At 42.6% G+C, this 21,837-nt stretch overlaps 1 protein-coding gene across 7 annotated transcripts in view; it reads right to left on the bottom strand.

Annotated features, from left to right (window-relative positions):
• ZCCHC17 (zinc finger CCHC-type containing 17) overlaps positions 1-21,837 on the bottom strand; it is a 37,069-nt gene that overhangs the window by 13,757 nt on the left and 1,475 nt on the right. For all 7 annotated transcript variants that reach the window (XM_037882038.2, XM_043532048.1, XM_043532046.1 and 4 more), the window contains 6 exons: positions 21,596-21,770; positions 18,621-18,678; positions 16,826-16,926; positions 15,290-15,381; positions 13,616-13,716; positions 7,511-7,650 (listed from right to left, as the gene is read on the bottom strand). In XM_037882038.2, coding sequence (XP_037737966.1) covers positions 7,511-7,650; positions 13,616-13,716; positions 15,290-15,381; positions 16,826-16,926; positions 18,621-18,678; positions 21,596-21,661 — 558 coding nt within the window. In that variant the 5' untranslated portion in view covers positions 21,662-21,770. The remainder of the gene's footprint in view (positions 1-7,510; positions 7,651-13,615; positions 13,717-15,289; positions 15,382-16,825; positions 16,927-18,620; positions 18,679-21,595; positions 21,771-21,837) is intronic.

Below are 21,837 nucleotides of genomic sequence, written 5' to 3'. Positions count from 1 at the left end.
AGCATTTGAGCAGAAAATTAGATGCTTAAGTGGAATTAAATAAACTGAAGGAGATTTTAGTCTTATACCTGGGAATAGCTGACCTCTTATGGATGGGGGATGTGTGGGGGAAAAAAAATCAGAAGGGAAATTTTTGCTCAGTATATTTTCCTCCTACACATGCCCAGCCGAGACTAGGTATGCACTATGCCATGGGAGTTTTTTGTTCTCCTGTGACCCAAAAAGTTAAAGAGTTGTTTCAGTAACAAAACTTGAGGCAGCTTTCACAGAACTTTTTCATAATCTAAGGTATTTATCTGGCCCCCATTACCATAATACCGGAGAACCTCACAATCTTTAGTGTAGTAACATATGAGGGGAAACTGATGGACAGGGAGGCTAAGTGACTTGCTCAAAGTCACATAAGAAGTCTGTTGCAGAGCAGAGACTTGAACCCAGGTCTTAGGCTAGGGACCTAGCCATTGGACTACTGAGAAGTTATATCAACAATGTGACAAAGTTAGTTGGGTTCTATGTGAATACAGAGTCTGGTACAGACTACTGTTTCCTGAACAAAAGCTGGCATTTGTGCTGATCAGCGTGAATCATCACTTAGAAGTTAGCTGGCCCTCCATGCAGTCTTCTCATTAATATTTCATTAGCTTTAGTCCTGCAAAGTCCATGGGCAGTCAGGGTGCCTAGGGGCCTGTGCGTGTGAGAGAATCCCATCTAATACTAGTTGATAACAGTCTGCCTTTTGAGTAGACATGACTAACACCGCTGTGCACTTTCTTTACTTTCAACAATTCCCTCAGATAGAGTGGGTAAGTAGACCCACAGACTAGTGATGCCTCCAGGCTGTAGGTCTCATTCCCAACTAAAGAATTCCCTAGCTAAAGAATTAATATAATTTAAATTTATCAGACTGACCACCTTCTGTGATCCAAGAGAGCAATGTAAAAGTACAGATTCCCGGTTTTTCTCCGCAAATAAGTATGCCTGAATCCAAGATGGCATTTGAATGTCAGCAATCTAAACAAGATGACCTCTTGGTGACCTCTGATGTAAAGATCAATCCTACACTTAGAGCACAACTCCTACACAAAAGTCCTAAAGAACTGAACAGTAAATCACCACCACATCTTTGGAACCATCCTACAGAATTTAATTATAAACACTACTGTAGAATTCCATAGGCTAGTCCAAAACCCTGCAGGAATGAACTCATTCTCTATTACATTTCAGAGGTTTATAGAACAGGTTCAATAGAGCCCCGCTTGTATTGCCACGATTAAGTTCTCCAGGGCTTTTTTGAGAAGAAAAAGTAAATCTACCCAATTCCAATATTCCAGCTCAATTGTACCATGGAAGAGATTCAGGTACCATTGCATGCAGGAGGAACACTTCGATAGCGTCAAGTCATTCAAGGTGCAAATCAATTCACAATGGAGAGAGGCGAACAGCTGGGTTCCCCCAAGATCTGTACTGGGACTTGTGTTGTTCAACATATTCATTAATTATATGGAAAATGGAGTGAACTGTGAAGTGGTAAAATTTTCAGATACAAAATTGTTCAAGATAGTTAAGTCCAAAGCTGACTGTGAAGATTTACAGAGGGATCTCACAAAACTGGGTGACTGTGCAACAAAATGGCAGATGAAATTCTACATTGATAAGTGTAAAGTAACGCACACTGGAAAAAATAATAATCCCAGCTGCATACAGTAACTCCTCACTTAAAGTCATCCCAGTTAACGTTGTTTTGTTGCTGATCAATTAGGGAACATGCTCGTTTAAAGTTGTGCAATGCTCCCTTATAACGTTGTTTGGCAGCCGCCTGCTTTGTCCACTGCTTTCAGGAAGAGCAGCCCCTTGCAGCTAGCTGGTGGAGGCTTGGAACCTGGGTGGACCGGCAGCCCCCCTAGCAGCTCCCCACTCCCCTAAGTTCCCTGTGCAGCAGCCACCCAGCAGGCTATTACTGCGGGCAGTTTAGCTGTCCCTCCCCCCACTGCCATGCACTGCTTGTGCCCTCTGTCTTGGAGCTGCTCCCTGAGCCTCCTGCTTGCTGTGGGGGAGGGAAGGGGGGGGGGGGGGAGGGAAGAGAGGTGCTAATGTCAGGGTGTCCCCCTCCCCCCTGCTCCTGCACCCCCTTACCCAGTCTTCCATAGAGCAGGGGACACACACGACAGGGCTCAGGATGGAGGGAGCTTCCTGGCAGCCACAGTCTCAGTTTGCTGATCTACTTAACAAGGCAATAAAAAGACCAGGAGTACTTATGGCACCTTAGAGACGAACAAATTTATTTGAGCATAAGCTTTTGTGGGCTACAGCCCACTTCATCGGATACATAGAATGAAACATATAGTACGAACACACACACACACACACACACACACACACACACACACACACCCCATGAAAAGGTGGAGTAAGAGGCTAATTAATTAAGATGAGCTATTATCAGCAGGAGAAAAAAAAAAAAAACTTTTGTAGTGATAATCAAGATGGCCCATTTAGACAATTGACAAGAAGGTGTGAGGATACCTAACATGGGGAAATAGATTCAATATGTGTAATGACCCAGCCACTCCCAGTCTTTATTCAAACCCAAGTTAATGGTATCTAGTTTGCATATTAATTCAAGCTCAGCAGTTTCTCCTTGGAGTCTGTTTTTGAAGCTTTTCTGTTGCAAAATTGCCACCTTTAAATCTGTTACTGAGTGGTCAGAGAGGTTGAAGTGTTCTCCTACCAGTTTTTGAATGTTATGATTCCTGATGTCAGATGTGTCCATTTTTTCTTTTGTGTACAGACTGTCCGGTTTGGCCAATGTACATGGCAGAGGGGCATTGCTGGCACATGATGGCATATATCACATTGGTAGATGTGAAGGTGAACGAGTCCCTGATGGCATGGCTAATGTGATTAGGTCTTATGATGGTGTCACTTGAATAAATATGTGGACAGAGTTGGCATCAGGCTTTGTTGCAAGGATAGATTCGTCGGTTAGTGTTCTTGTTGTGTGGTGTGTGGTTGCTGGGGAGTATTTGCTTCAGGTTGGGGGGCTGTCTGTAAGTGAGGACTGGTCTGTCTCCCAAGATCTGTGAGAGTGAGGGATCATATTTCAGGATAGATTTGATGATGTGCTGGAGAGGTTTAAGTTGGGGGCTGAAGGTGATGGCTAGTGGCATTCTGTTATTTTCTTTGTTGGGCCTGTCCTGTAGTAGGTGACTTCTGTGTACTCTTCTGGCTCTGTCAATCTGTTTCTTCATTTCAGCAGGTGGGTATTGTAGTTGTAAGAATGCTTGATAGAGATCTTGTAGGTGTTTGTCTCTGTCTGAGGGGTTGGAGCAAATGCAGTTGTATCTTAGAGCTTGGCTGTAGACAATGGATCGTGTGGGGTGTCCTGGATGGAAGCTGGAGGCATGTAGGTAAGTATAGCAGTCAGTAGGTTTCTGGTATAGGGTGGTGTTTGTGTGACCATCGCTTATTAGCACAGTAGTGTCCAGGAAATGGACCGCTTGTGTGGATTGGCCTAGGCTGAGGTTGATGGTGGGATGGAAATTGTTGAAATTATGGTGGAATTCCTCAAGAGCTTCTTTTCCATGGGTCCAGATGATGAAGATGTCATCAATGTAGCGCAAGTAGAGTAGGGGCATTAGGGGACAAAAGCTGAGGAAGTGTTGTTCTAAGTCAGCCATAAAAATGTTGGCATACTGTGGGGCCATGCGGGTACCCATAGCAGTGCCACTGATTTGAAGGTATACATTGTCCCCAAATGTAAAATAGTTATGGGTGAGGACAAAGTCACAAAGTTCAGCCACCAGGTTTGCCGTGACATTATCGGAGATACTGTTCCTGAAGGCTTGTAGTCCATCTTTGTGTGGAATGTTGGTGTAGAGGGCTTCTACATCCATAGTGGCTAGGATGGTGTTTTCTGGAAGATCATGGATGGACTGTAGTTTCCTCAGGAAGACAAAGATGTCTGGAAGATAGCTGGGAGTGCTGGTAGCACAGGGCCTGAGGAGAGGGTCCACATAGCCAGACAATCCTGCTGTTAGGGTGCCAATGCCTGAGATGATGGGGCATCCAGGATTTCCAGGTTTATGGATCTTGGGTAGCAGATAGAATACGCCTCGTCGGGGTTCTAGGCATGTGCAAACTAGATATCATTAACTTGGGTTTGAATAGAGACTGGGAGTGGCTGGGTCATTACACATATTGAATCTATTTCCCCATGTTAAGTATCCTCACACCTTCTTGTCAACTGTCTAAATGGGCCATCTTGATTATCACTAAAAAAGTTTTTTTCTCCTGCTAATTGCTGCTCATTTTAATTAGCCTCTTACTCAACCTTTTCATGTTCTCTGTATGTATATATACACATACATCCATTCATACACACACACAAACCCCTTCTTACTATATGTTCCATTCTATGCATCCGATGAAAGGGCTGTAACCCACGAAAGCTTATGCTCAAATAAATTTGTTAGTCTCTAAGGTGCCACAAGTCCTCCTTTTCTTTTTGCTGATACAGACTAACATGGCTGCTAATCTGAAACTCAACAAGGCAGTGTACTTGAGAGTGGGGTCAGCATACTTAAAGGGGAAATGCACATCTCTCTCTCTCTGACTGACACACACACACACACACGGTGTGGGTCTTGTCTGCCATGCTGTCTCCCCTCCCTTCATTCGTGCTGCCTTGTAGGGTGTGAGGCTACATTAACAACAACAAGTTAACTCTTGAGGGCTCAGCCAATTGCTAGATCATCATTTAGCAGTAAGGCATTCCCTGGAAAATATCCCACCCTCTGACTTCACCACCTCAACCAAGCTTCACAATCATCGCTGTGTACAGTATTAAATTGTTTAAAACATATACTGTGTGTATATAATACAGTTTTTGTCTGGTGAAAATTTTTCCCTGGAACCTAACCCTCCCGATTTACATTAATTCTTATGGGGAATTTGGATTCGCTTAACGTCGCATTTTTCAGGAACGTAACTACAACGTTAAGTGAGGAGTTACTGTGTATGTGTGTGTGTATATATATATATATATATATATATATAAAAATAAAATGATGGGTTCTAAATTAGCTGTTACCACTCAAGACAGATCTTGGAGTCACCATGGATAGTTCTCCAAAAACTTCAGCTCAATACACAGTAATAGTCAAAAAGGCTAACAGAATGTTAGGAACTATTAGGAAAGGGACAGAAAAGACGACAGATATCATAATGCCATTATATAAATTAATGGTGCACCCACACCTTGAATATTGTTTCCAGTTCTGGTCACCCCATCTCAAAAAGAATATAATGGAACTCTAAAAGGTTCAAAGAAGGGTAACAAAAATGATGAAGAGCATGGAATGACTTCCATACGAGGAGAGACTAAAAAGATTAGGGCTGTTCAGTTTAGAAAAAAAGACGATTAAGGGGGGTTATGATAGAGGTCTATAAAATCCTGGTGAGGAAAAAGTAAATAGAGAAAATTGTTATTTACCCTTTCCTACAATACAAGAAACTAGCGGTCAACAGACAAAATTAAACAGGCAACAGGTTAAATGCAAACAAGAGGAAGTACTTCTTCACCCAACACACTATTAACCTGTGGAACTCATTGCCAGGAGATGATGTGACGGCCAAAAGTATAATTGGGTTCAAAAAAAGAACTAGATAAGTTCATGGAGGATAGGCCCCTCGGTGGCTATGAGCCACAATGGTCAGGAATGAAATCCCAAAATCTGGGTGTCCCTAAATCTCTGACTGCCAGAAGCTGGTAGGGGAAGACAGAGTGAATCACTCTAACTGCCCTGTTCTGTATACTCCTCCTGAAGCACTGGTACTGGTCACAGTCACGCACAGAATACCGGGCAAGATGGACCACTGGTCTGACCCAGTATGGCAGTTATCTTATCTCATTACAAGCATCCAAGTTACTTTGTTATGTCCTTATTTTTTTAAGAAAATTTATGCACTCTGAAAAGGGTCCTCAAATCTCTGTGAAAGTAGTTTGTGACAAAGTTTTAAGAACTTAAAAAAAAAAAATTTAAGAAAGTATATAGGAGTGCGACAGATATGGCAATTTCCTACAATATATTTGGGAGATCTTACTGAATTAAGTTTAGGTAGCTTTGGAATCAATTACACCATAAACACCAAATTCAAGTCTTATTGTGGGATTGTATGCAACTTCTCTAGCGGGGAGATGTGACCAGAGTAAACCCGAGGAAGTGGTATGAGCTTCAAAGCACTACAGTATTTTAAATAAGTGCCAGACAAGGAGACAGTTTTGGACCAAACAGAGTTGAGTGGGTTTCTTAGGAAATATCCAGGAGGAGGTGAATGCAAATTCCCACCTCTAGACCCAAACTTTGCCAAGCTATGCCCTGTAGAGAAACCCACTGTCTGCTGATTACCTATTCCTGGAATCTGAAGATCAAAGTCCTGAGCTGCATAAAGGAGGGGCTCATGGATTCTTGGGTGTGATTGTTCTGAACCGAAGTTCTTATGAACTTGTAACCACAGAAAATCCCCTTTATGGGGTGAGAAGGGCTGATCACCTGCCAGAACCCTTTTGGGATTGGGGTGTTTTCTGGTAAGCTTATTAGCATGCAAGTAGGTCCTTTTATTTTTTAAGGAGTTTTTTTAATGGTGTTGAAAAAACGACAAACCTCATTAAACCTTATTGGTTTTATTTAATGCTCAGGCAGTCTGACTTGCTGGGGAGCTCGCAGTATAGGTAGGGAACTGTGCAGCCTGGAAAAACCCCAGTCAGGAAAAAATCCACATGTCTCTGCCCAGGAGAGATGGCTAAAGAGCCTGCAGTCTAGAGTGGGTGCCCGTGATGGACCACAAGGGCGTGCCCTGAACTGTGACAAGGCGGGGTAGAACTATCAAGCCATTCCAGACATGAAGGACCCATGGCTGGCTTCCACTCCCATGCTACTGTGTATAAACAGATGGGGTGAAGAGCTCCATTTGACACTGAAAGCCTAGAGATAAACTAGAGTTAGAGTTACTTCACTAGATGGAAGCTCAGTTCTATCATTCGTTTTTGTGGAGAAGAGAATGAAAGAATGGACAAGTGGACTACATGGAAACCGATGAGACTGTAAGACTACAGTATACTATCATAGAATATCAGGGTTGGAAGGGACCTCAGGAGGTCATCTAGTCCAACCCCCTGCTCAAAGCAGGGCCAATCCCCAATTTTTGCCCCAGATCCCTAAATGGCCCCCTCAAGGATTTAACTACAACCCTGGGTTTAGCAGGCCAATGCTCAAACCACTGAGCTATCCCTCCCCCCACTACGGTAACAAGCACCTCAAATATCCAAGCTAAATTTATTAAAAATGAGTAAGTCTAAAGACAGCTAGAAAAAAAACTTGCATAAATTGTCTATTTCACCACACAAACTGTTCAAAACCAAAATCTACCCCATTCTCAAACCAATGAGCTGCCTGCTTGTAAACTGGTCCATTTTTCTGTGGTCTAACATCAACAAGGCTACAACCTGTACCTTTTTCCTTTTTTTTGAAGAATTCTCAGTGTGGCTGGACTTTTTATCACCTTCATATTCTGCTGTCTCCTCCTCCTCCTCCGGTATCAGACTATACTTGGTTCCCCCAGGCTGCATGAAACACTCTTTGGCAAAATGACCTGCAAAATGTTTGAAACAGAAAAAAGCAAAATAAATCCCCGTTTTTGGGCTATTTCTTTTGAGGAGCCTAATGAAGATTCTACTTGGAGCCTATTTCTATAGTGGCACCTTAGAGACTAACCAATTTATTTGAGCATAAGCTTTCGTGAGCTACAGCTCACTTCATCGGATGCATTCAGTGGAAAATACAGTGAGGAGATTTATATACACACAGAACATGAAAAAATGGGTGGGGGGGGGGGGAGAGAGAAAACCCTTTGTAGTGATAATCAAGGTGGGCCATTTCCAGCAGTTAACAAGAATGTCTGAGGAACAGTGGGGGGGGAGGGGGGGAGGAATAAACAAGGGGAAATAGTTTTACTTTGTGTAATGACTCAACCACTCCCAGTCTCTATTCAAGTCATTCAAGCCTAAGTTAACTGTATCCAATTTGCAAATTAATTCCAATTCAGCAGTCTCTAGTTGGAGTCTGTTTTTGAAGTCTTTTTGTTGAAGAATTGCCACTTTTAGGTCAGAAATCGAATGACCAGAGAGATTGAAGTGTTCTCCGACTGGTTTATGAATGTTATAATTCTTGACATGTGATTTGTGTCCATTTATTCTTTTACGTAGAGACTGTCCAGAAACTCTGAAACCTATTTCTATAGTGATTACTTCAGTCTGTTGATGTTAAAATAAAATCTCCTTAGAAGCGATAGAATGCCTGCTTAATACCAAGTGAGCATTGGGCTGCTCCCCTCTATCTGCTGTGAGAGTTAAGGTAAGACACTTCCTTCCACTGTGCTTTTGTTCTTCCCCCCAGTCTTTGTTTAAGCAAAGCTCTCCAGGGCAGGGACAGTTTCTAGCTCTAGTACAATGGGGTGCTGATCTCAGTTGGGGCCTCTGGGTGCTATTATAATACAAATAATAATTAAGGCTACAATTTAGTCATGGGTATTTTTAGTAAAAGTCACAGAAAGGTTACGGGCAACAAACAAAAATTCATGGCCTGTGACCTGTCCATGACTTTTACTAAAAATACCTGTGATTAAATCTTGTGGGGGGAGACTGTGGAAGTATAACATTGTATAAGTATAACATTGTATAAGGGGACATGCTGGATACATTGTATATGAGAGGGCATGCCAAAACATGTTACAAAGTATCTGAGGGAGCACACGTAGGGACAGTTAGCTTTTGAATGGAGAAGCAATTAAGATAGAGCCAGCACATCTAAGAAGCAGGCATCAGAATGGAAGGTGTGAAGGGCAATTAGTTAAGTTAACTGGAAGCTGTTAAAGGAGATTGTTAAGGGTGGCAGGTAATTGAAGATATGTGACTGGTCTCAGGGATCTCGAAGGGTGGTGACTAAAATCTTTTTCTTCTTTTGTCTGTAACTTCTCTGTAACTTGTTCTCCAAAAAACTGTATAAATTAAAGAGACAAGCCCCACTCGGGGGGCTCACTTCTAAATGTATTAGCAGAGCAGCTTTGCTAATAAAACAGAGTGGTCTGATAAATTGTGAGTCTGAGTCAAACTTTGACAAGACGCACTGGCGAGGCGTGAGGGGCCTGCTGCTGCTCTGGCCAGCCTCCCGGGGCCGTGGCTACTCCGGCTGGTGTGGCTGTACATAGGGCTGCTCCAGCAGCAGCTGGTGTGGCTGTTCTGGTGGCAGCCAGAGCGGCTGGCCCTGGAGCCAGCTGTTTGGGTGGCCCTGGGGTCAGCCACACTGGCCCCTGCAGAAGTCATGGAGGTTGCAGGATTCACGGAATCCATGACTTCCGCGACCTCCATGACAGATACGGAGCCCTAATAATAAATGAACTTGCTCTTCACAGTTGGAGCCCTTTGAAACTGACCAACACTAAAGATAATGAAAGGGACCACTACATACATTTGTTTTTGTTTTGCTCATCAATTTGAATTTATGTTAGTGTGTCCAAGCTGCATTCTCTACAAAGGAACAGATGGAATATGCTATCACCATACTATTAAAAATCCATCACTATTTCAAACTCCATTTAGTGGTCGTTGTCTCTCATTTGAGGTTGCCACCTTATTGTATAACTCTAAACATCCCAGCAGTAGGCAGGAATGAGAGAACTTCGGCCCCATGAAAAAGCAGATTTTCAGACAGATGACTCAGTGTACAGGACACTAAAATAGGACTAAAGTCCTGCATTCTGTTCCTGGCTCTGCCACTGGTTTGCTGTATGACCTTGTTTCACCTCTCCATCTCTGTTTCCTCATTTGTAAAATGGGGATAACAGTGCTTCACAGAGATGGATGAGCACTGAGATAACTGGGCCAAAAGAGAGAAATACTGAATACGTTTCAGAATTATTTTTAAAATATGGTTTGGTTAATTTACAGTTAATTGTAGCCCTTTTTGCGTGTGTTTATATGTGACAAAGTTCCTCCTCTACCTTGGTGGGTCCTGCGCTTATTGGCAGATTTTGCTCGCCTCAGAGATTCACAGTAGCCCTCAGTTTGGCCACTTTCGTGGCTCAAATCTGCCATTCACTCAGATAACCTCATCGGAGGCAGCATGGGGAAAAAAAAAAAAAAAGAGTAAGAACAATCCCCACAGTTTCTACTGATCCACCATGTGGGTCAGGGAACAGATCAGAGACCTTCCCCTCTGGTGGAACCTCCTGTGTTGGGTCAGGAGTTGGGAGGTTTTGGGGGAACCCCGGCCCACCCTCTACCCCGGGTTCCAGCCCAGGGCCCTGTGGACTGCAGCTGTCTAGAGTGCCTCCTGGAACAGCTGCACGACTGCTACAATTCCCTGGGCTACTTCCCCATGGCCTCCTCCCAACACCTTCTTTGTCCTCACCACAGGACCTTCCTCCTGATGTCTGTTAATGCTTGTACTCCTCAGTCCTCCAGCAGCACACCCTCTCACTCCCAGCTCCTTACGCGCACCTCACTAACTGGAGTGACAGCCTTTTAAAACCAGGTGTCCTGATTAGCCTTAATTAATTCTAGCAGCTTCCCAATTGGCTACAGGTGTCCTAATTAGCCTGCCTGCCTTAATTAGTTCTAGAACCTTCTTAAGTGTTCTGGAATAGTCCCTGTTATTTTACCTAGGGAAATGGGACCTGCTTAACCTGGAACTAATTTATCTACCTTTGACCACATATTATATAATTATAAAAATAAAATTCAGTACTTTAAAATACTTGGAAACTGGGACCAGAGGTCAGTCCTGATTTGCCTTGTAAGACTAAAGATGGTGGTTTCTCATTTGTTTTTATTGTATTTCAGACATTTAAATCACTGCTTTTTTTATTAGATGCAGCAGTGACAATCTCCTTTCCTTTAATGTTCAACTGGTTTAATCTGCACTGATTAACCAACCCAGGGTACTGAATAGAACACAGGTCACTTAAGAGGGATTAATCAGACAAACCCAGCTTCCTGGTGTCTGAACAAAGAACTATGGGAGAGACTTATCTGAGCAGGGGCTTCAACAGCAGAAGGGGCATATGGCAGAGAGAATAAGCCCATGTCAGGGAAGCTCTTCACAAGAATGGGAATGTCTTTCCAGCCAAGCATCTTAAGACATCCCCAAGGCTTATAAGGATTCAATTTTTTAAAATCGGTGTCAATTTTACTGTACACACACAAACCAATGAAAAAAATATTTCCATTGATAATAATAAAACAAAGATAGGAAAACTAAGAAAAATGCTGCATGAGAACTCAGTTTGATTTAAAGATATTTTGTATCCTTGATTTAGTTGGGGATTGGTCCTGCTTTGAGCAGGGGGTTGGACTAGATGACCTCCTGACGTCCCTTCCAACCCCGATATTCTATGATTCTATATTTTGACAGGCGATGTTGACAATTTGTGTTCAAAGGTTAATGAAGCTGTCCCTTTTTGAATCTCAAAGTCTACTGCCATTAAATAACTAACTGTCTGATGCCCCAATAATTTCTCACAACTGAAAATTAAAATGGACAAAAATAAAAGTACTTAAAAAACAAATAGATATTATCAGTCGAATTTAAAAAAAAAAAAATCATCATCAAATTCTGGCAAGCCATACAGAAACAACTGCTTAGTTTTGGAAATTAGCCTCATTTTGGATCTACCCTGTACACACCAATGGCTGAACTGTAAAAATAGTTCCTGCCAACACATCTTGCCTAGTCAATTTGGACCAGAAAAAGCCATTTTAAAAATAATGCTTTAAAACCATTATCATAGTTAGGAATCTACTTTAGAAAATGGTTTTTAGCAGTATTTTCAAGATGGTTGTGTGCAGTCCATACTGGACAGGTAACTATATTTAGCATCAGCAGAAACTGCTTTTAAATGTACACTTATTAAGCTTTTTTAACACAGTTTAAAAGTCCACAATAACTATTAGCCAATGACCACGTAATATATAAGAACAAATAGGGCACGGTACAAATTCCGCAGGCAAAATGCTTAATTAGGACTAAGGTTGCTCAAGTATATGACCCATCAACAAAATCACTATACGTTAAGGAAACCCCCAGTTAAGCCAAGATTCACTTCCAAACAACCCTCATATCTAGGCTTCTCAGAATTCAATATTTTTTTTTTTTATAATTTTGACAGCTAAAAATAGGAAAAATGCATAAAAATAAAGATCAATTTTCACAGTTCTGAAACCTCATAATTTTGCAGATTTATTTAATAGTAGATGTTGAGATTCAAAAAGGCAAAGCTTTATTAACTGTTGAACACAAACTGTGAACTTCACGTCAAAATATGCAAAGTATCTCAGACTCAGACTTTAAGGACAGAAGGAACCATCATAATCATCTAGTCTGACCTCCTGCACATTGCAGGCCACAGAACCTTACCCACCCACTCCTGTAATAGACACCTAACCTCTGGCTGAGTTACTGAAATCCTCAAATCATGGTTTAAAGACTTCAATTTACAGAGAATTCACCATTTACACTAGTTTAAACATGCAAGTGACCCTTCCACCTTCCTCTACAGTATGGGGTAAAACCTAGAGTCTCTGCCAATCTGACCTGAGGGAAAATTCCTTCACGACCCCAGATATGTTGGTCAGTTAGACCCTGAGCATGTGGGCAAGACACACCAAGCAGACACCTGAAAAGAATTCTTTGTAATAACTTGGAACCCTCTCCATCTAGTGTCCTGTCTTCAGCTGTTGGGGATTTTTGTTACTGGCAGTCACCAACAGGCCATGTGCCATCGTGGGCAGCCCCATCCTACCACCCCCTCCATAAACTTATCAAACTCAGTCTTGAAGCCAGTTAGGTTTTTTGTCCCCACTTCCCCTTGGAAGGCTTAAACTCATTTTCATGCAGCATCTTAATTTCTTTGACTATCTATAAGTTTCATTATCATAGATGGAAATATTTTGTGCTGGTCTGTGTGTGGTGAAAGCAATGATTACCAATAAAAAAAATCTAATCCTTCCAAACTTACTTATCTCACACACATTAAAACTAAGTGTTTGGATAGAGATTCTAACAGAACTGCTCACAAACATGCATTCAGTTCCTAGTAGCTGATGGAACTAAGTAGTTCCATTGGCTTTTCTTGAAATAGCAAGCAGTTAGGATGAATTAAGGAAATAATAGTTTCTGTTGAAGTGTAAAATTAGAACAGTATCCTTGCTGTGAAATGCAATGTGTGTGAGAGAAAAAAGTATGGAAACTGTAGCGACTGGTTCTTTAGCTAGATGAAGTTCAAAAGAGCATGGCTATGAGAATCAAATCTCTAAGAATGAGCATTTCTAAATGTTTCCCCTGCAATAGTTAGAAATGACACAAATTTCAGTTGTCCTCTGAAGAGTTAAGTGTGTTAAGTTTGGAGACCTAAATTCAATCTTTACAGCGAGAAATGGGTAGCATGCTTTAACTGAATATATCAACACAGCCATAATTGCAGAGTCACTACTGATACCTCCGTAATGAAGGTCAAGACAAAAAACTAGAATAGAACAAGAATGGAAACAGCACAAACGTACCTTTGCAACCACATTTTTTGCAGACAGTGTTCAAGACAGCTTCCAGGGTAATCTTCTGACTAGTGTAGTCTCTGAATGAACGTTTCTTCCGCTCATCCTGACTGTGGAAAGAAAAGAACTATTTTTCTCTTCCAATCTGCATCACCTCTAACCCCATGCATTTGCTTGGAAGCTCAAACCAAAATTTTCAAACATGGCTGCTTGAAGTTAAGCTTTTAAATCCATAGCTAGGCATCTAAATAAAAGCGACTACTCTGCAGAATGCAGTTGACTACTTGGTGGAGGAAGCCACAGAGAGCATATTACGCTTGCTCCCTATTTGTTTCTTGGTATAAGAGGACTCATTTCAGAGTCAGTTTCACAGAATACAGGCAAACACTCATAGCTTTATACTTTATAGTATAGCCTTATACTTTGGCTCACACGCAGCTGCCCTACTTCACACTAATATATACATACACGTATATACGAAGTGGGACTGTTCTTAATGTTTCCTCCGAATATTGTGGGGGTGCCTCAGTTTCCCCTATGCAGTTCTTAAGTATCTAGGTGGTGGGGTAAGGGTGTATAATCACTGCAGAGCCCTACAGGGCAGGTGTGTGCAGGGGTCTGGACACAGAGAATGGCCGACACCCTGTTTCCTGGCAACTGATGGCCTGGGCCCTTCCCCCCTGCAAGGTGAGAGCTAAAGGGTTGGAGAACAAAGGAATCAGGTGACCTCCTGGCCCAGGAAAGGAAAAAGCCCAGAGGAGAAGGGGCTGGAGGGAGTTTCAGTTTGGGGCTGGCTAGGACATGGAGTGAAGTGCAGACGTGGTTGTCTGGCTCACTGCCCTCCAAAATGGACCCAGCTGAGGGGTCCTGTTCTCTGCACCTGCAAGCTCTGTTTTAGACCATGTTCCTGTTGTCTAATAAACCTCTATTTTACTGGCTGGCTGAGAGTCCCGTCTGACTGCGAAGTTGGGGTGCAGGACCCTCTGGCTTCCCCAGGAGCCCCGCCTAAGCGGACTCGCTGTGGGAAGCACACGGAGGGGCAGAGGATGCTGAATGCTCCAAGGTCAGACCCAGGAAGGTGGAAGCTGTGTGAGCTTTGTGCCCTGGAGACAGGCTGCTCACCGGAAGGCGACTGCCCCAGAGTCCTGACTGGCTTCATGGGGAGCAGTTCCAGAGCATCGCCCGGGCACTCCGTGACACCCTACTTCACACTAATATATACATACACGTATATATAATGTACACAAACATATGCCTGGGATAAAATAATTATTTTTGACGGAGTAATAAAACGTCATCACAAGAAAGAGCAGACAAGGAGATTTTGTGCCTGGGATGGTAAGTGTTTGTAGGGCTGTAAGCTCACAGGAAATAAATACACCCTCAGCATAGGAAGAAAGATTGCCATGGACAGGTCATTATGAACAGCACGTTTTGTTAGCATGCTGAAATTTGGTATTCAAATGTAGTCCTTTGCCAACAGTGCTGCAGAGGGAACATCTTAGATTGTTCTTTAGAGACCCCTCCATTCGCTTCAGAGCGGCATTGATGGGCTCAGGAGGGAGCTGCCGCCTCCTTCCTGGCAGGAGGACCAGGACAGTCACTGTAATAGGAGGGCAGGGAACAAAGGAAGCAATAGTCGCCAGGCTGATTTGTTACACCCAACAGAGCAGATTTACCTACTCAAGGGCAACATTGTTTGGATCAAGGTCCTTTCCTGTTCCTTGGTTGACGACCTTCATGGAAAGAGACAGCTTCAACTTGTCATCTTTCATCTGTAAGAGACGGACACGGAGGGAAAAAAGCAAGTCATAACAGAATCCGGTTACAGGAAAACCCACAAAGAATGAGTGAAACTGCCAATTAGTAAAGAAGTGAATGCTCTAAAGTCAAGGATACATCACAAAATGTTTTAATTTTGACAAGTATATTTTAGTTTCATTTACACTTCAATGTTCTAGTTAATGGACCAGAGTATATTACTTAAAAATAATGGTCTCAGAAATAAGATCATAAAAATTACCCCAACAGATCAGAACATAGACTCATCTAGCCAGTATCTGGTATTTAATAGTGGCCAGTAGCAAATACTTTGGGGAAGGGAGGGTGTGTACAAGAAACTCCAAAATGGACAATTATGGAATAACCTGGCCACAAGGTAAGTTTCTTCCTGATCCGAGCCAGGTTAGTGGTTGGTTTATGCCTTGAAACATGAGGCTTTACATCATTTACACATTTTTGTCCTTTTCGGTAAATGGGAATGTTCTAATTATCCGTATAAAAGGCTCTTTTCTGAATCCTAATCAGCTCTTGCTCTCCATATTATCTTGGAGAGTTTCACAGGTTGTGTGTTGCTTGACATCTTTCTAGAGTACACAGCCTTTTAAACATTCTTGCTAATGATGTGGGGTAAACCCCATCATAGTGTGAAATAATGAAATGGGCAGGTTACAGTGAAGCGCCGCTCTGATGCAATTTGCAGTCAGGCCAAAACTTGGGAGTTATTTTTCATTTATTTATTTGCAAAGTCCATTTGTTCTTTTGGGTGCTTTAACAGATAATTTTATTTTAAAAAACAACATTTATCCACCCTGCACACACATCCCATCAGACCTTCTTTAGACACCACAAAGAAGCAGAAGAGGGCACAAGCCCTATTGTTTTTTAATTTGCAAGTCATCTTTAAAAACAGAATGAACACTGTAGCAGTGTCCTTTCAAAGAAAGTTCATTCCCTCAAATAGAATTAAGAGAATTCTCAGCTTCTGCTAAGAATGGGTTAAGAGACCTTTCCAATCGTGAGCAGTTTACATCTATATAGCACCTTACTTTCCAATAAATCTTAAAGTACTTCACATGATATACAAACACCATAGAGGAGTCATGTAGCTACCTACAGGGTGACATGCCAACCAGCAAACAGTAGTCTGAACAATGGTGCAGGGGGGAGGCAAGATGACATTTGATCAAGAATGAACTCCTACTTTTATGAAGAATGCCATGTGATCTGTGAAGCCCATGCAAACCAGACAAAAGGTTGGTTCTTAAATGCTCATGTGATGAGGAACATGATTAGTTTGTGTTCACAACAAACAGCATCATGCACTAGACAAAGTGATTGGAACACTAAGCTTCTGTTAACATGAAAACAATTAGCTTGCTGTCGTTGCAAATTTTTTCTTAGTTTACACAGTGCTTAAGACACCATAAGGAATTTTACCTCTCTTCCAATAAGCTTCACCCACACTTTGTCTCCAACATCTACCATTTCTGAGGGTTTGTCGACCCGACAGGCTGACATGTGGGTTTTATGGACAAGGCCTAGAGGTGGTTTTAGGGGAAAAAAGTAAAATTGTTTTTGGTTGAACATAACATTTTATCCTCTAGAAAATAAGAGCATCAAGGTCTGGAATATCCTTAGGTGAAATTAAATATCTGGGTTACTCAACCACTACTTCATGCAGAATAAAGATTTATGAGGTTTATTGGTTTTTCAAAACCATTTATAAGCCAAATGCATCCAGCTAAACCCACCAAAATCTGCTCCAAACTCACAATGGGGCAGCTCTTGCAAAATCAGAACCTGACAGCTAAAAAATGCTTATATCATTCCAATCTCATAGAGCTAGTGTAATTTCCCCCGAAGAGTTTGATCCTGCAAGTCTTTGTGCATAGGTGCATGCAAAATTAAGGTTCTGGTGCAGCAACAAGCTCTGTGCAGATGGGAATCTTGCAGCCAGATGGAACTTACTGCGAGATTGGGCCAAAAGTCTCCATGACTTCAATGGAATGTAGACATCCATAAAGGCTGCAGGATTAGGTACCTACTGTATTAAACCCAATGCTAATTACTTCAGAATACAAATCACTCTCGTGGGAAGGGGAAGATGGGAGGCTGCATAGTCTAGATCTTAGAGTGCAGTTAGTAAGAAAAGCAACTAAAAGAAAGAGCATCCTATCAGACAGCAAAGGTGCTAATTTAAGAGGCACAATCAAGTTTTAATTCCTGCCAATCCTGTGGACCTAGCAGAGCTGGGGGATGACAAACAAGATGCTATTCTATTTTGGGCATTAGCAGCACAATTTTTAGCTGGCAACACCAGAGGCAGAAAACATAACTTGACTTGAAGACTCTGGCTTGGCATTGCAGAACTAGCAGGGAGAAAAATCATCCTTTTAACTTGCACAAACTAAACATTTGGTGTGGGACTGTCCAAGCAAGATTAACTATTGAACCCATAGTGGCATTTTTCAGGGTATTATCACATCTCAAAGGAAACTCCAGGTTTTGTTTGTTGGGATTTTTTTAGTGTCACAGTTGCACTGGAAAACTTGCCACTTATTTTTGTCACAAGTAACACCCCTAGTGCCATTGCAACGCAGAGACCAGAGAAAAAGATATTTAATACTTTTTCAGGTTGTTTACCTTGTGCATTTGACAGCATTCCCTGTACAGTTTCACTATTTCCCTTGTATACTCAGATTCACCTGTTAGTGCAAGTCTTTCACACAACTGATAGGAACAACATGAAAAATAACCAGGAAAGCCTGGACTGTGAGGCAGTCAATGATTTACCATTATGATTTTTCCTTCCATCTATGAATTCCATTTCATAGCAGAAATTAAGCATTCCAGGCCCTGAATATGTAGGGAATTACTGCACTCCAGTCTAGTGCCTTATAATGCCACTCCAACATATTCTATAATCACCTGGAAATGCACTTATTCTCATTTACAGAAAAAAATGTTAAATGAATATATTCAGTATTAATGCAAGCATTTATATAGCCCCATCACTGTATCTGGAGCCCTTATGTAGCATAAATGGGGACATACAAGATCTCCATAAGAAACCAAACCCCATACTGGGAGGATTTAATCAACTGGGAAGGGGTGAGCAACAGACTCATTTTGCAGCATTTTCTAAAAGATGCCAAGTCCTTCTGCAAGGGGAGGTTTGTATTAAGCAAACCAGCATGGAACTAAGTCTGAAAATCTAGTCTGAGAAACAAACCTTGTTTCCTGCAGCCTGGAATTTTTATAAATGCCCCATATTCTGTTACAGCAGCAACCTGTGAAGAAAATCAATATATCCATTGACTGAAAGAGAATCTTGTACATTACACCCATTTTCTGTCTCATTTTCTCCTTCCCTTCAACCCACCCTCTTTACATGCACTCATTTGGTTTCAGCTGTTTCTAATTTGCCTTGTATGAGTCTGCTTCAGGTTATCTTCTTTTGAACTGGAGAGCTGCATAACAACACATATTGTTGCATCAGATACACACAAAAGCACAGGATGATTATTTTCTGCCCTGCAAGATTACAGACAGATCTTGAAAAATGACATTTTTCAAAGAGAATCTATTTGCTATATTCAGCAGCAGGAGCCAATATTTTTAACTTTTATTTTCCCCTATTTTACCATTTGAGTAAATTTAGTGCTGACAGGCCAGACTGACAGCCTTGGAAACAGTCTTATGCTCATCTATGGAACAGACAGTGGACAGACAACAAAAACTTCCCTAAATCTTCAAACTAGTGTGCCTCTGAAGGGACTCACCCTACCATTTGGGGAGGGATAGCTCAGTGGTTTGAGCATTGGCCTGTTAAACCCAGGGTTGTAAGCTCAATCCTTGAGGGGGCCATTTAGGGATCTGGGGCAAAAATTGGGGATTGGTCCTGCTTTGAGCAGGGGGTTGGACTAGATGACCTCCTGAGGTCCCTTCCAACCCTGAGATTCTATGATTAAGGGGAATTAATCCATCCCTCCATGCTCTATTCTATCCTAGGCCTCTCTAATAAGACTACCCAAAAGAAGGCCAGTCAGTGTCAATTGTGGCAGTGGTGGTTTTGAAATGGATACTTGTCCACTAGTACCTGCACTGAGACCTATCAACTAATTTCACATAGTTATTACAAACAAACATCTGATGGTAATGACTTTTGCTCACTGCTGACTATGGCCCCAATTATGCAATAAACTCTATGCAAATAGACACCTGAGCCTGCAGAGAACTTCACTGAAGTTAATTAGTCATGGCATGGATCCACCCATGCAGAGCTTTATTATGGAATCAGGGCCTGATGTTGGAGTTGAACCAATCTAGACTTGAGAGGCTCTTTAACTCATTCTCTGTCCCTTGACACCTATAATTCTAGCCTTTGTTCTCTTCTTACTATTCTTAAGGGGGGAAAATAGTACCCAGGGCTTTTTTGATTATAACAAGGCAGACAGGATCTCACTTCCCTTTTAATTAGAAGAATGGAAAGCTAACATTAAAATGTGCAGTGCCCTTAAGTTCAGGCACCAATATGTGGAGTGAGCCCGAGGTATTGCAATTCAGGACTTCGAGTTGTGCCAAACTGAACAACAAATATTCTTGATAGCACCTATTAAATTCAAGACAGTTTCCAACTTTTAAAAGCTAAAGTCTCTTGTATTTCACAGCATGAGGCAGGATGGAAAGCTTTATCCCCAAGCTCCACAAAAATTAAAGCAATAAGATTTCAGATCCCTCATACTTGAGTCGAAAAATTAGACTTGGCTGAGAGAAATAATCAGCATGAATTTTCTGAAGACAGCTTTTCTCATCCTACAAGAGGACTAGCATGTTTATGAATACACATTCTTAGCTAATCCTCTTAAATTAAAGAGTTATTACTCTTCAGACTGGAGGTGTTTGCATTAGCAATGTGGCTCACCCATCAGTTTTATTTTAAAAACATCTAATGAAATAACACCTGCAATAAGAGTCTCAACCTGTTCTCAAAACACTAGTTAAAATATCTGCAAAAAAGTGTGTTAAATATTTTTCTTTAATCTGAGAATGCTGGTAAAAGGCAGCGGCTCAAGAGACTGAAGTCCTCTTCTCATCCCTATCAATGTGCATCAAGTCTAACCTAGTGGGGGAGAGGGGAGTTCTCTCTCTATATAGCCTATGTACTCCTTAGTCCAGGAGTGGGCAAACTACAGTCCAGGGGCCACATCCGACCCTTCAGATGTTTTAATCCGGCCCTTGAGCTCCCGCTAGGGAGTAGGGTCCGGGGCTTGCCCGCTCCGGTGCTCTAGCCGGGGAGTGGGGTCGGGGGCTTGCCCTGCTCCACATGTGCCGTGGCTCCGCACAGCTCCCAGAAGCAGCGGCATGTCCCCCCTCCGGCTCCTATGTGTAGGGGCAGCAAGGGGGTTCCGCACTCTGTCCCCGCCCCAAGTGATACCCCCACAGTTCCCAGTGGCCAGGAACCACAGCCAATGGGAGTTGCCGGGGTGGCACCTGCGGACCGGGCAGCGCACAGAGACACCTGGCTGCGCCTCCGCATAGGAGCCAGAGAGGGAGCATGTTGCTGCTTCCGGGAGCTGCTTGAGGTAAGCACCACCTGGAGCCTGCACTCCTGTCCGCCTCTCACTCTCTGAACCCCTCCGTCCCAGCCCGGAGCACCCTCCTGCATCCTTAACCCCTCACCCCCAGCCCCACCCCAGAACTCGCACCCCCAGCCTGAGCCCTACCCCCCCCCCGCACCCCAACCCTCTGCCCCAGCCCGCAGCTCCTTCCCACACCCTGAACTCCCCATTTCTGCCCCACCCCAGAGCCCGCACCCCCAGCCGGAGCCCTCACCCCCTCCCACACCCCAACCCCCAATTTCATGAGCATTCATTGCCCACCATACAATTTCCATAGCCAGATGTGGCCCTTGGGCCAAAAAGTTTGCCCATCCCTGCCTTAGTCTCTATACCAGGAATGCCAGCAAGGGGTCAGTCTGAGGCAGCTGTGGTGGCAGTAGTTTTGTGACGTAGACACTTGTTCTCTATGAACCACAATACACAATAGCAGCTCATTTCACATAGGTCACTTAGCTTTGTTGCCAGTAATTAGGGCTGGTTCTGAACTGCTGATTTAAAAATGAAAGGCTCTATATTCTTTCTCAATATCCTGCACTATTCATGTCTCCAATACTTTTTTGTGACCCTAAGCAACGACAACACATACCTCTCCTTGGAAGATGTCATAGAGTTCAGGCAATGTCTCCATCGTCTCAGGTCTCACAGACTTCATTTGGGAAGTTTTCTAAGAGCATGCACTGCACAATTCTTTCCTAACCTTGCAGCTTACTTTGATTCCATTTATGAGATGTTATCCTTCTGTGGAGCAACCCCATTCATAACTGAAATGAAGACAGACACCACTTGTTGAGAGAAATATCTTCACTGGTAATAAAAAAAAATAGCTCT

Source organism: Chelonia mydas, chromosome 19, assembly GCF_015237465.2.
Source record: "Chelonia mydas isolate rCheMyd1 chromosome 19, rCheMyd1.pri.v2, whole genome shotgun sequence".
Lineage (NCBI taxonomy): Eukaryota > Metazoa > Chordata > Testudines > Cheloniidae > Chelonia > Chelonia mydas.
This window is presented reverse-complemented; position numbering and strand designations above follow the sequence as displayed.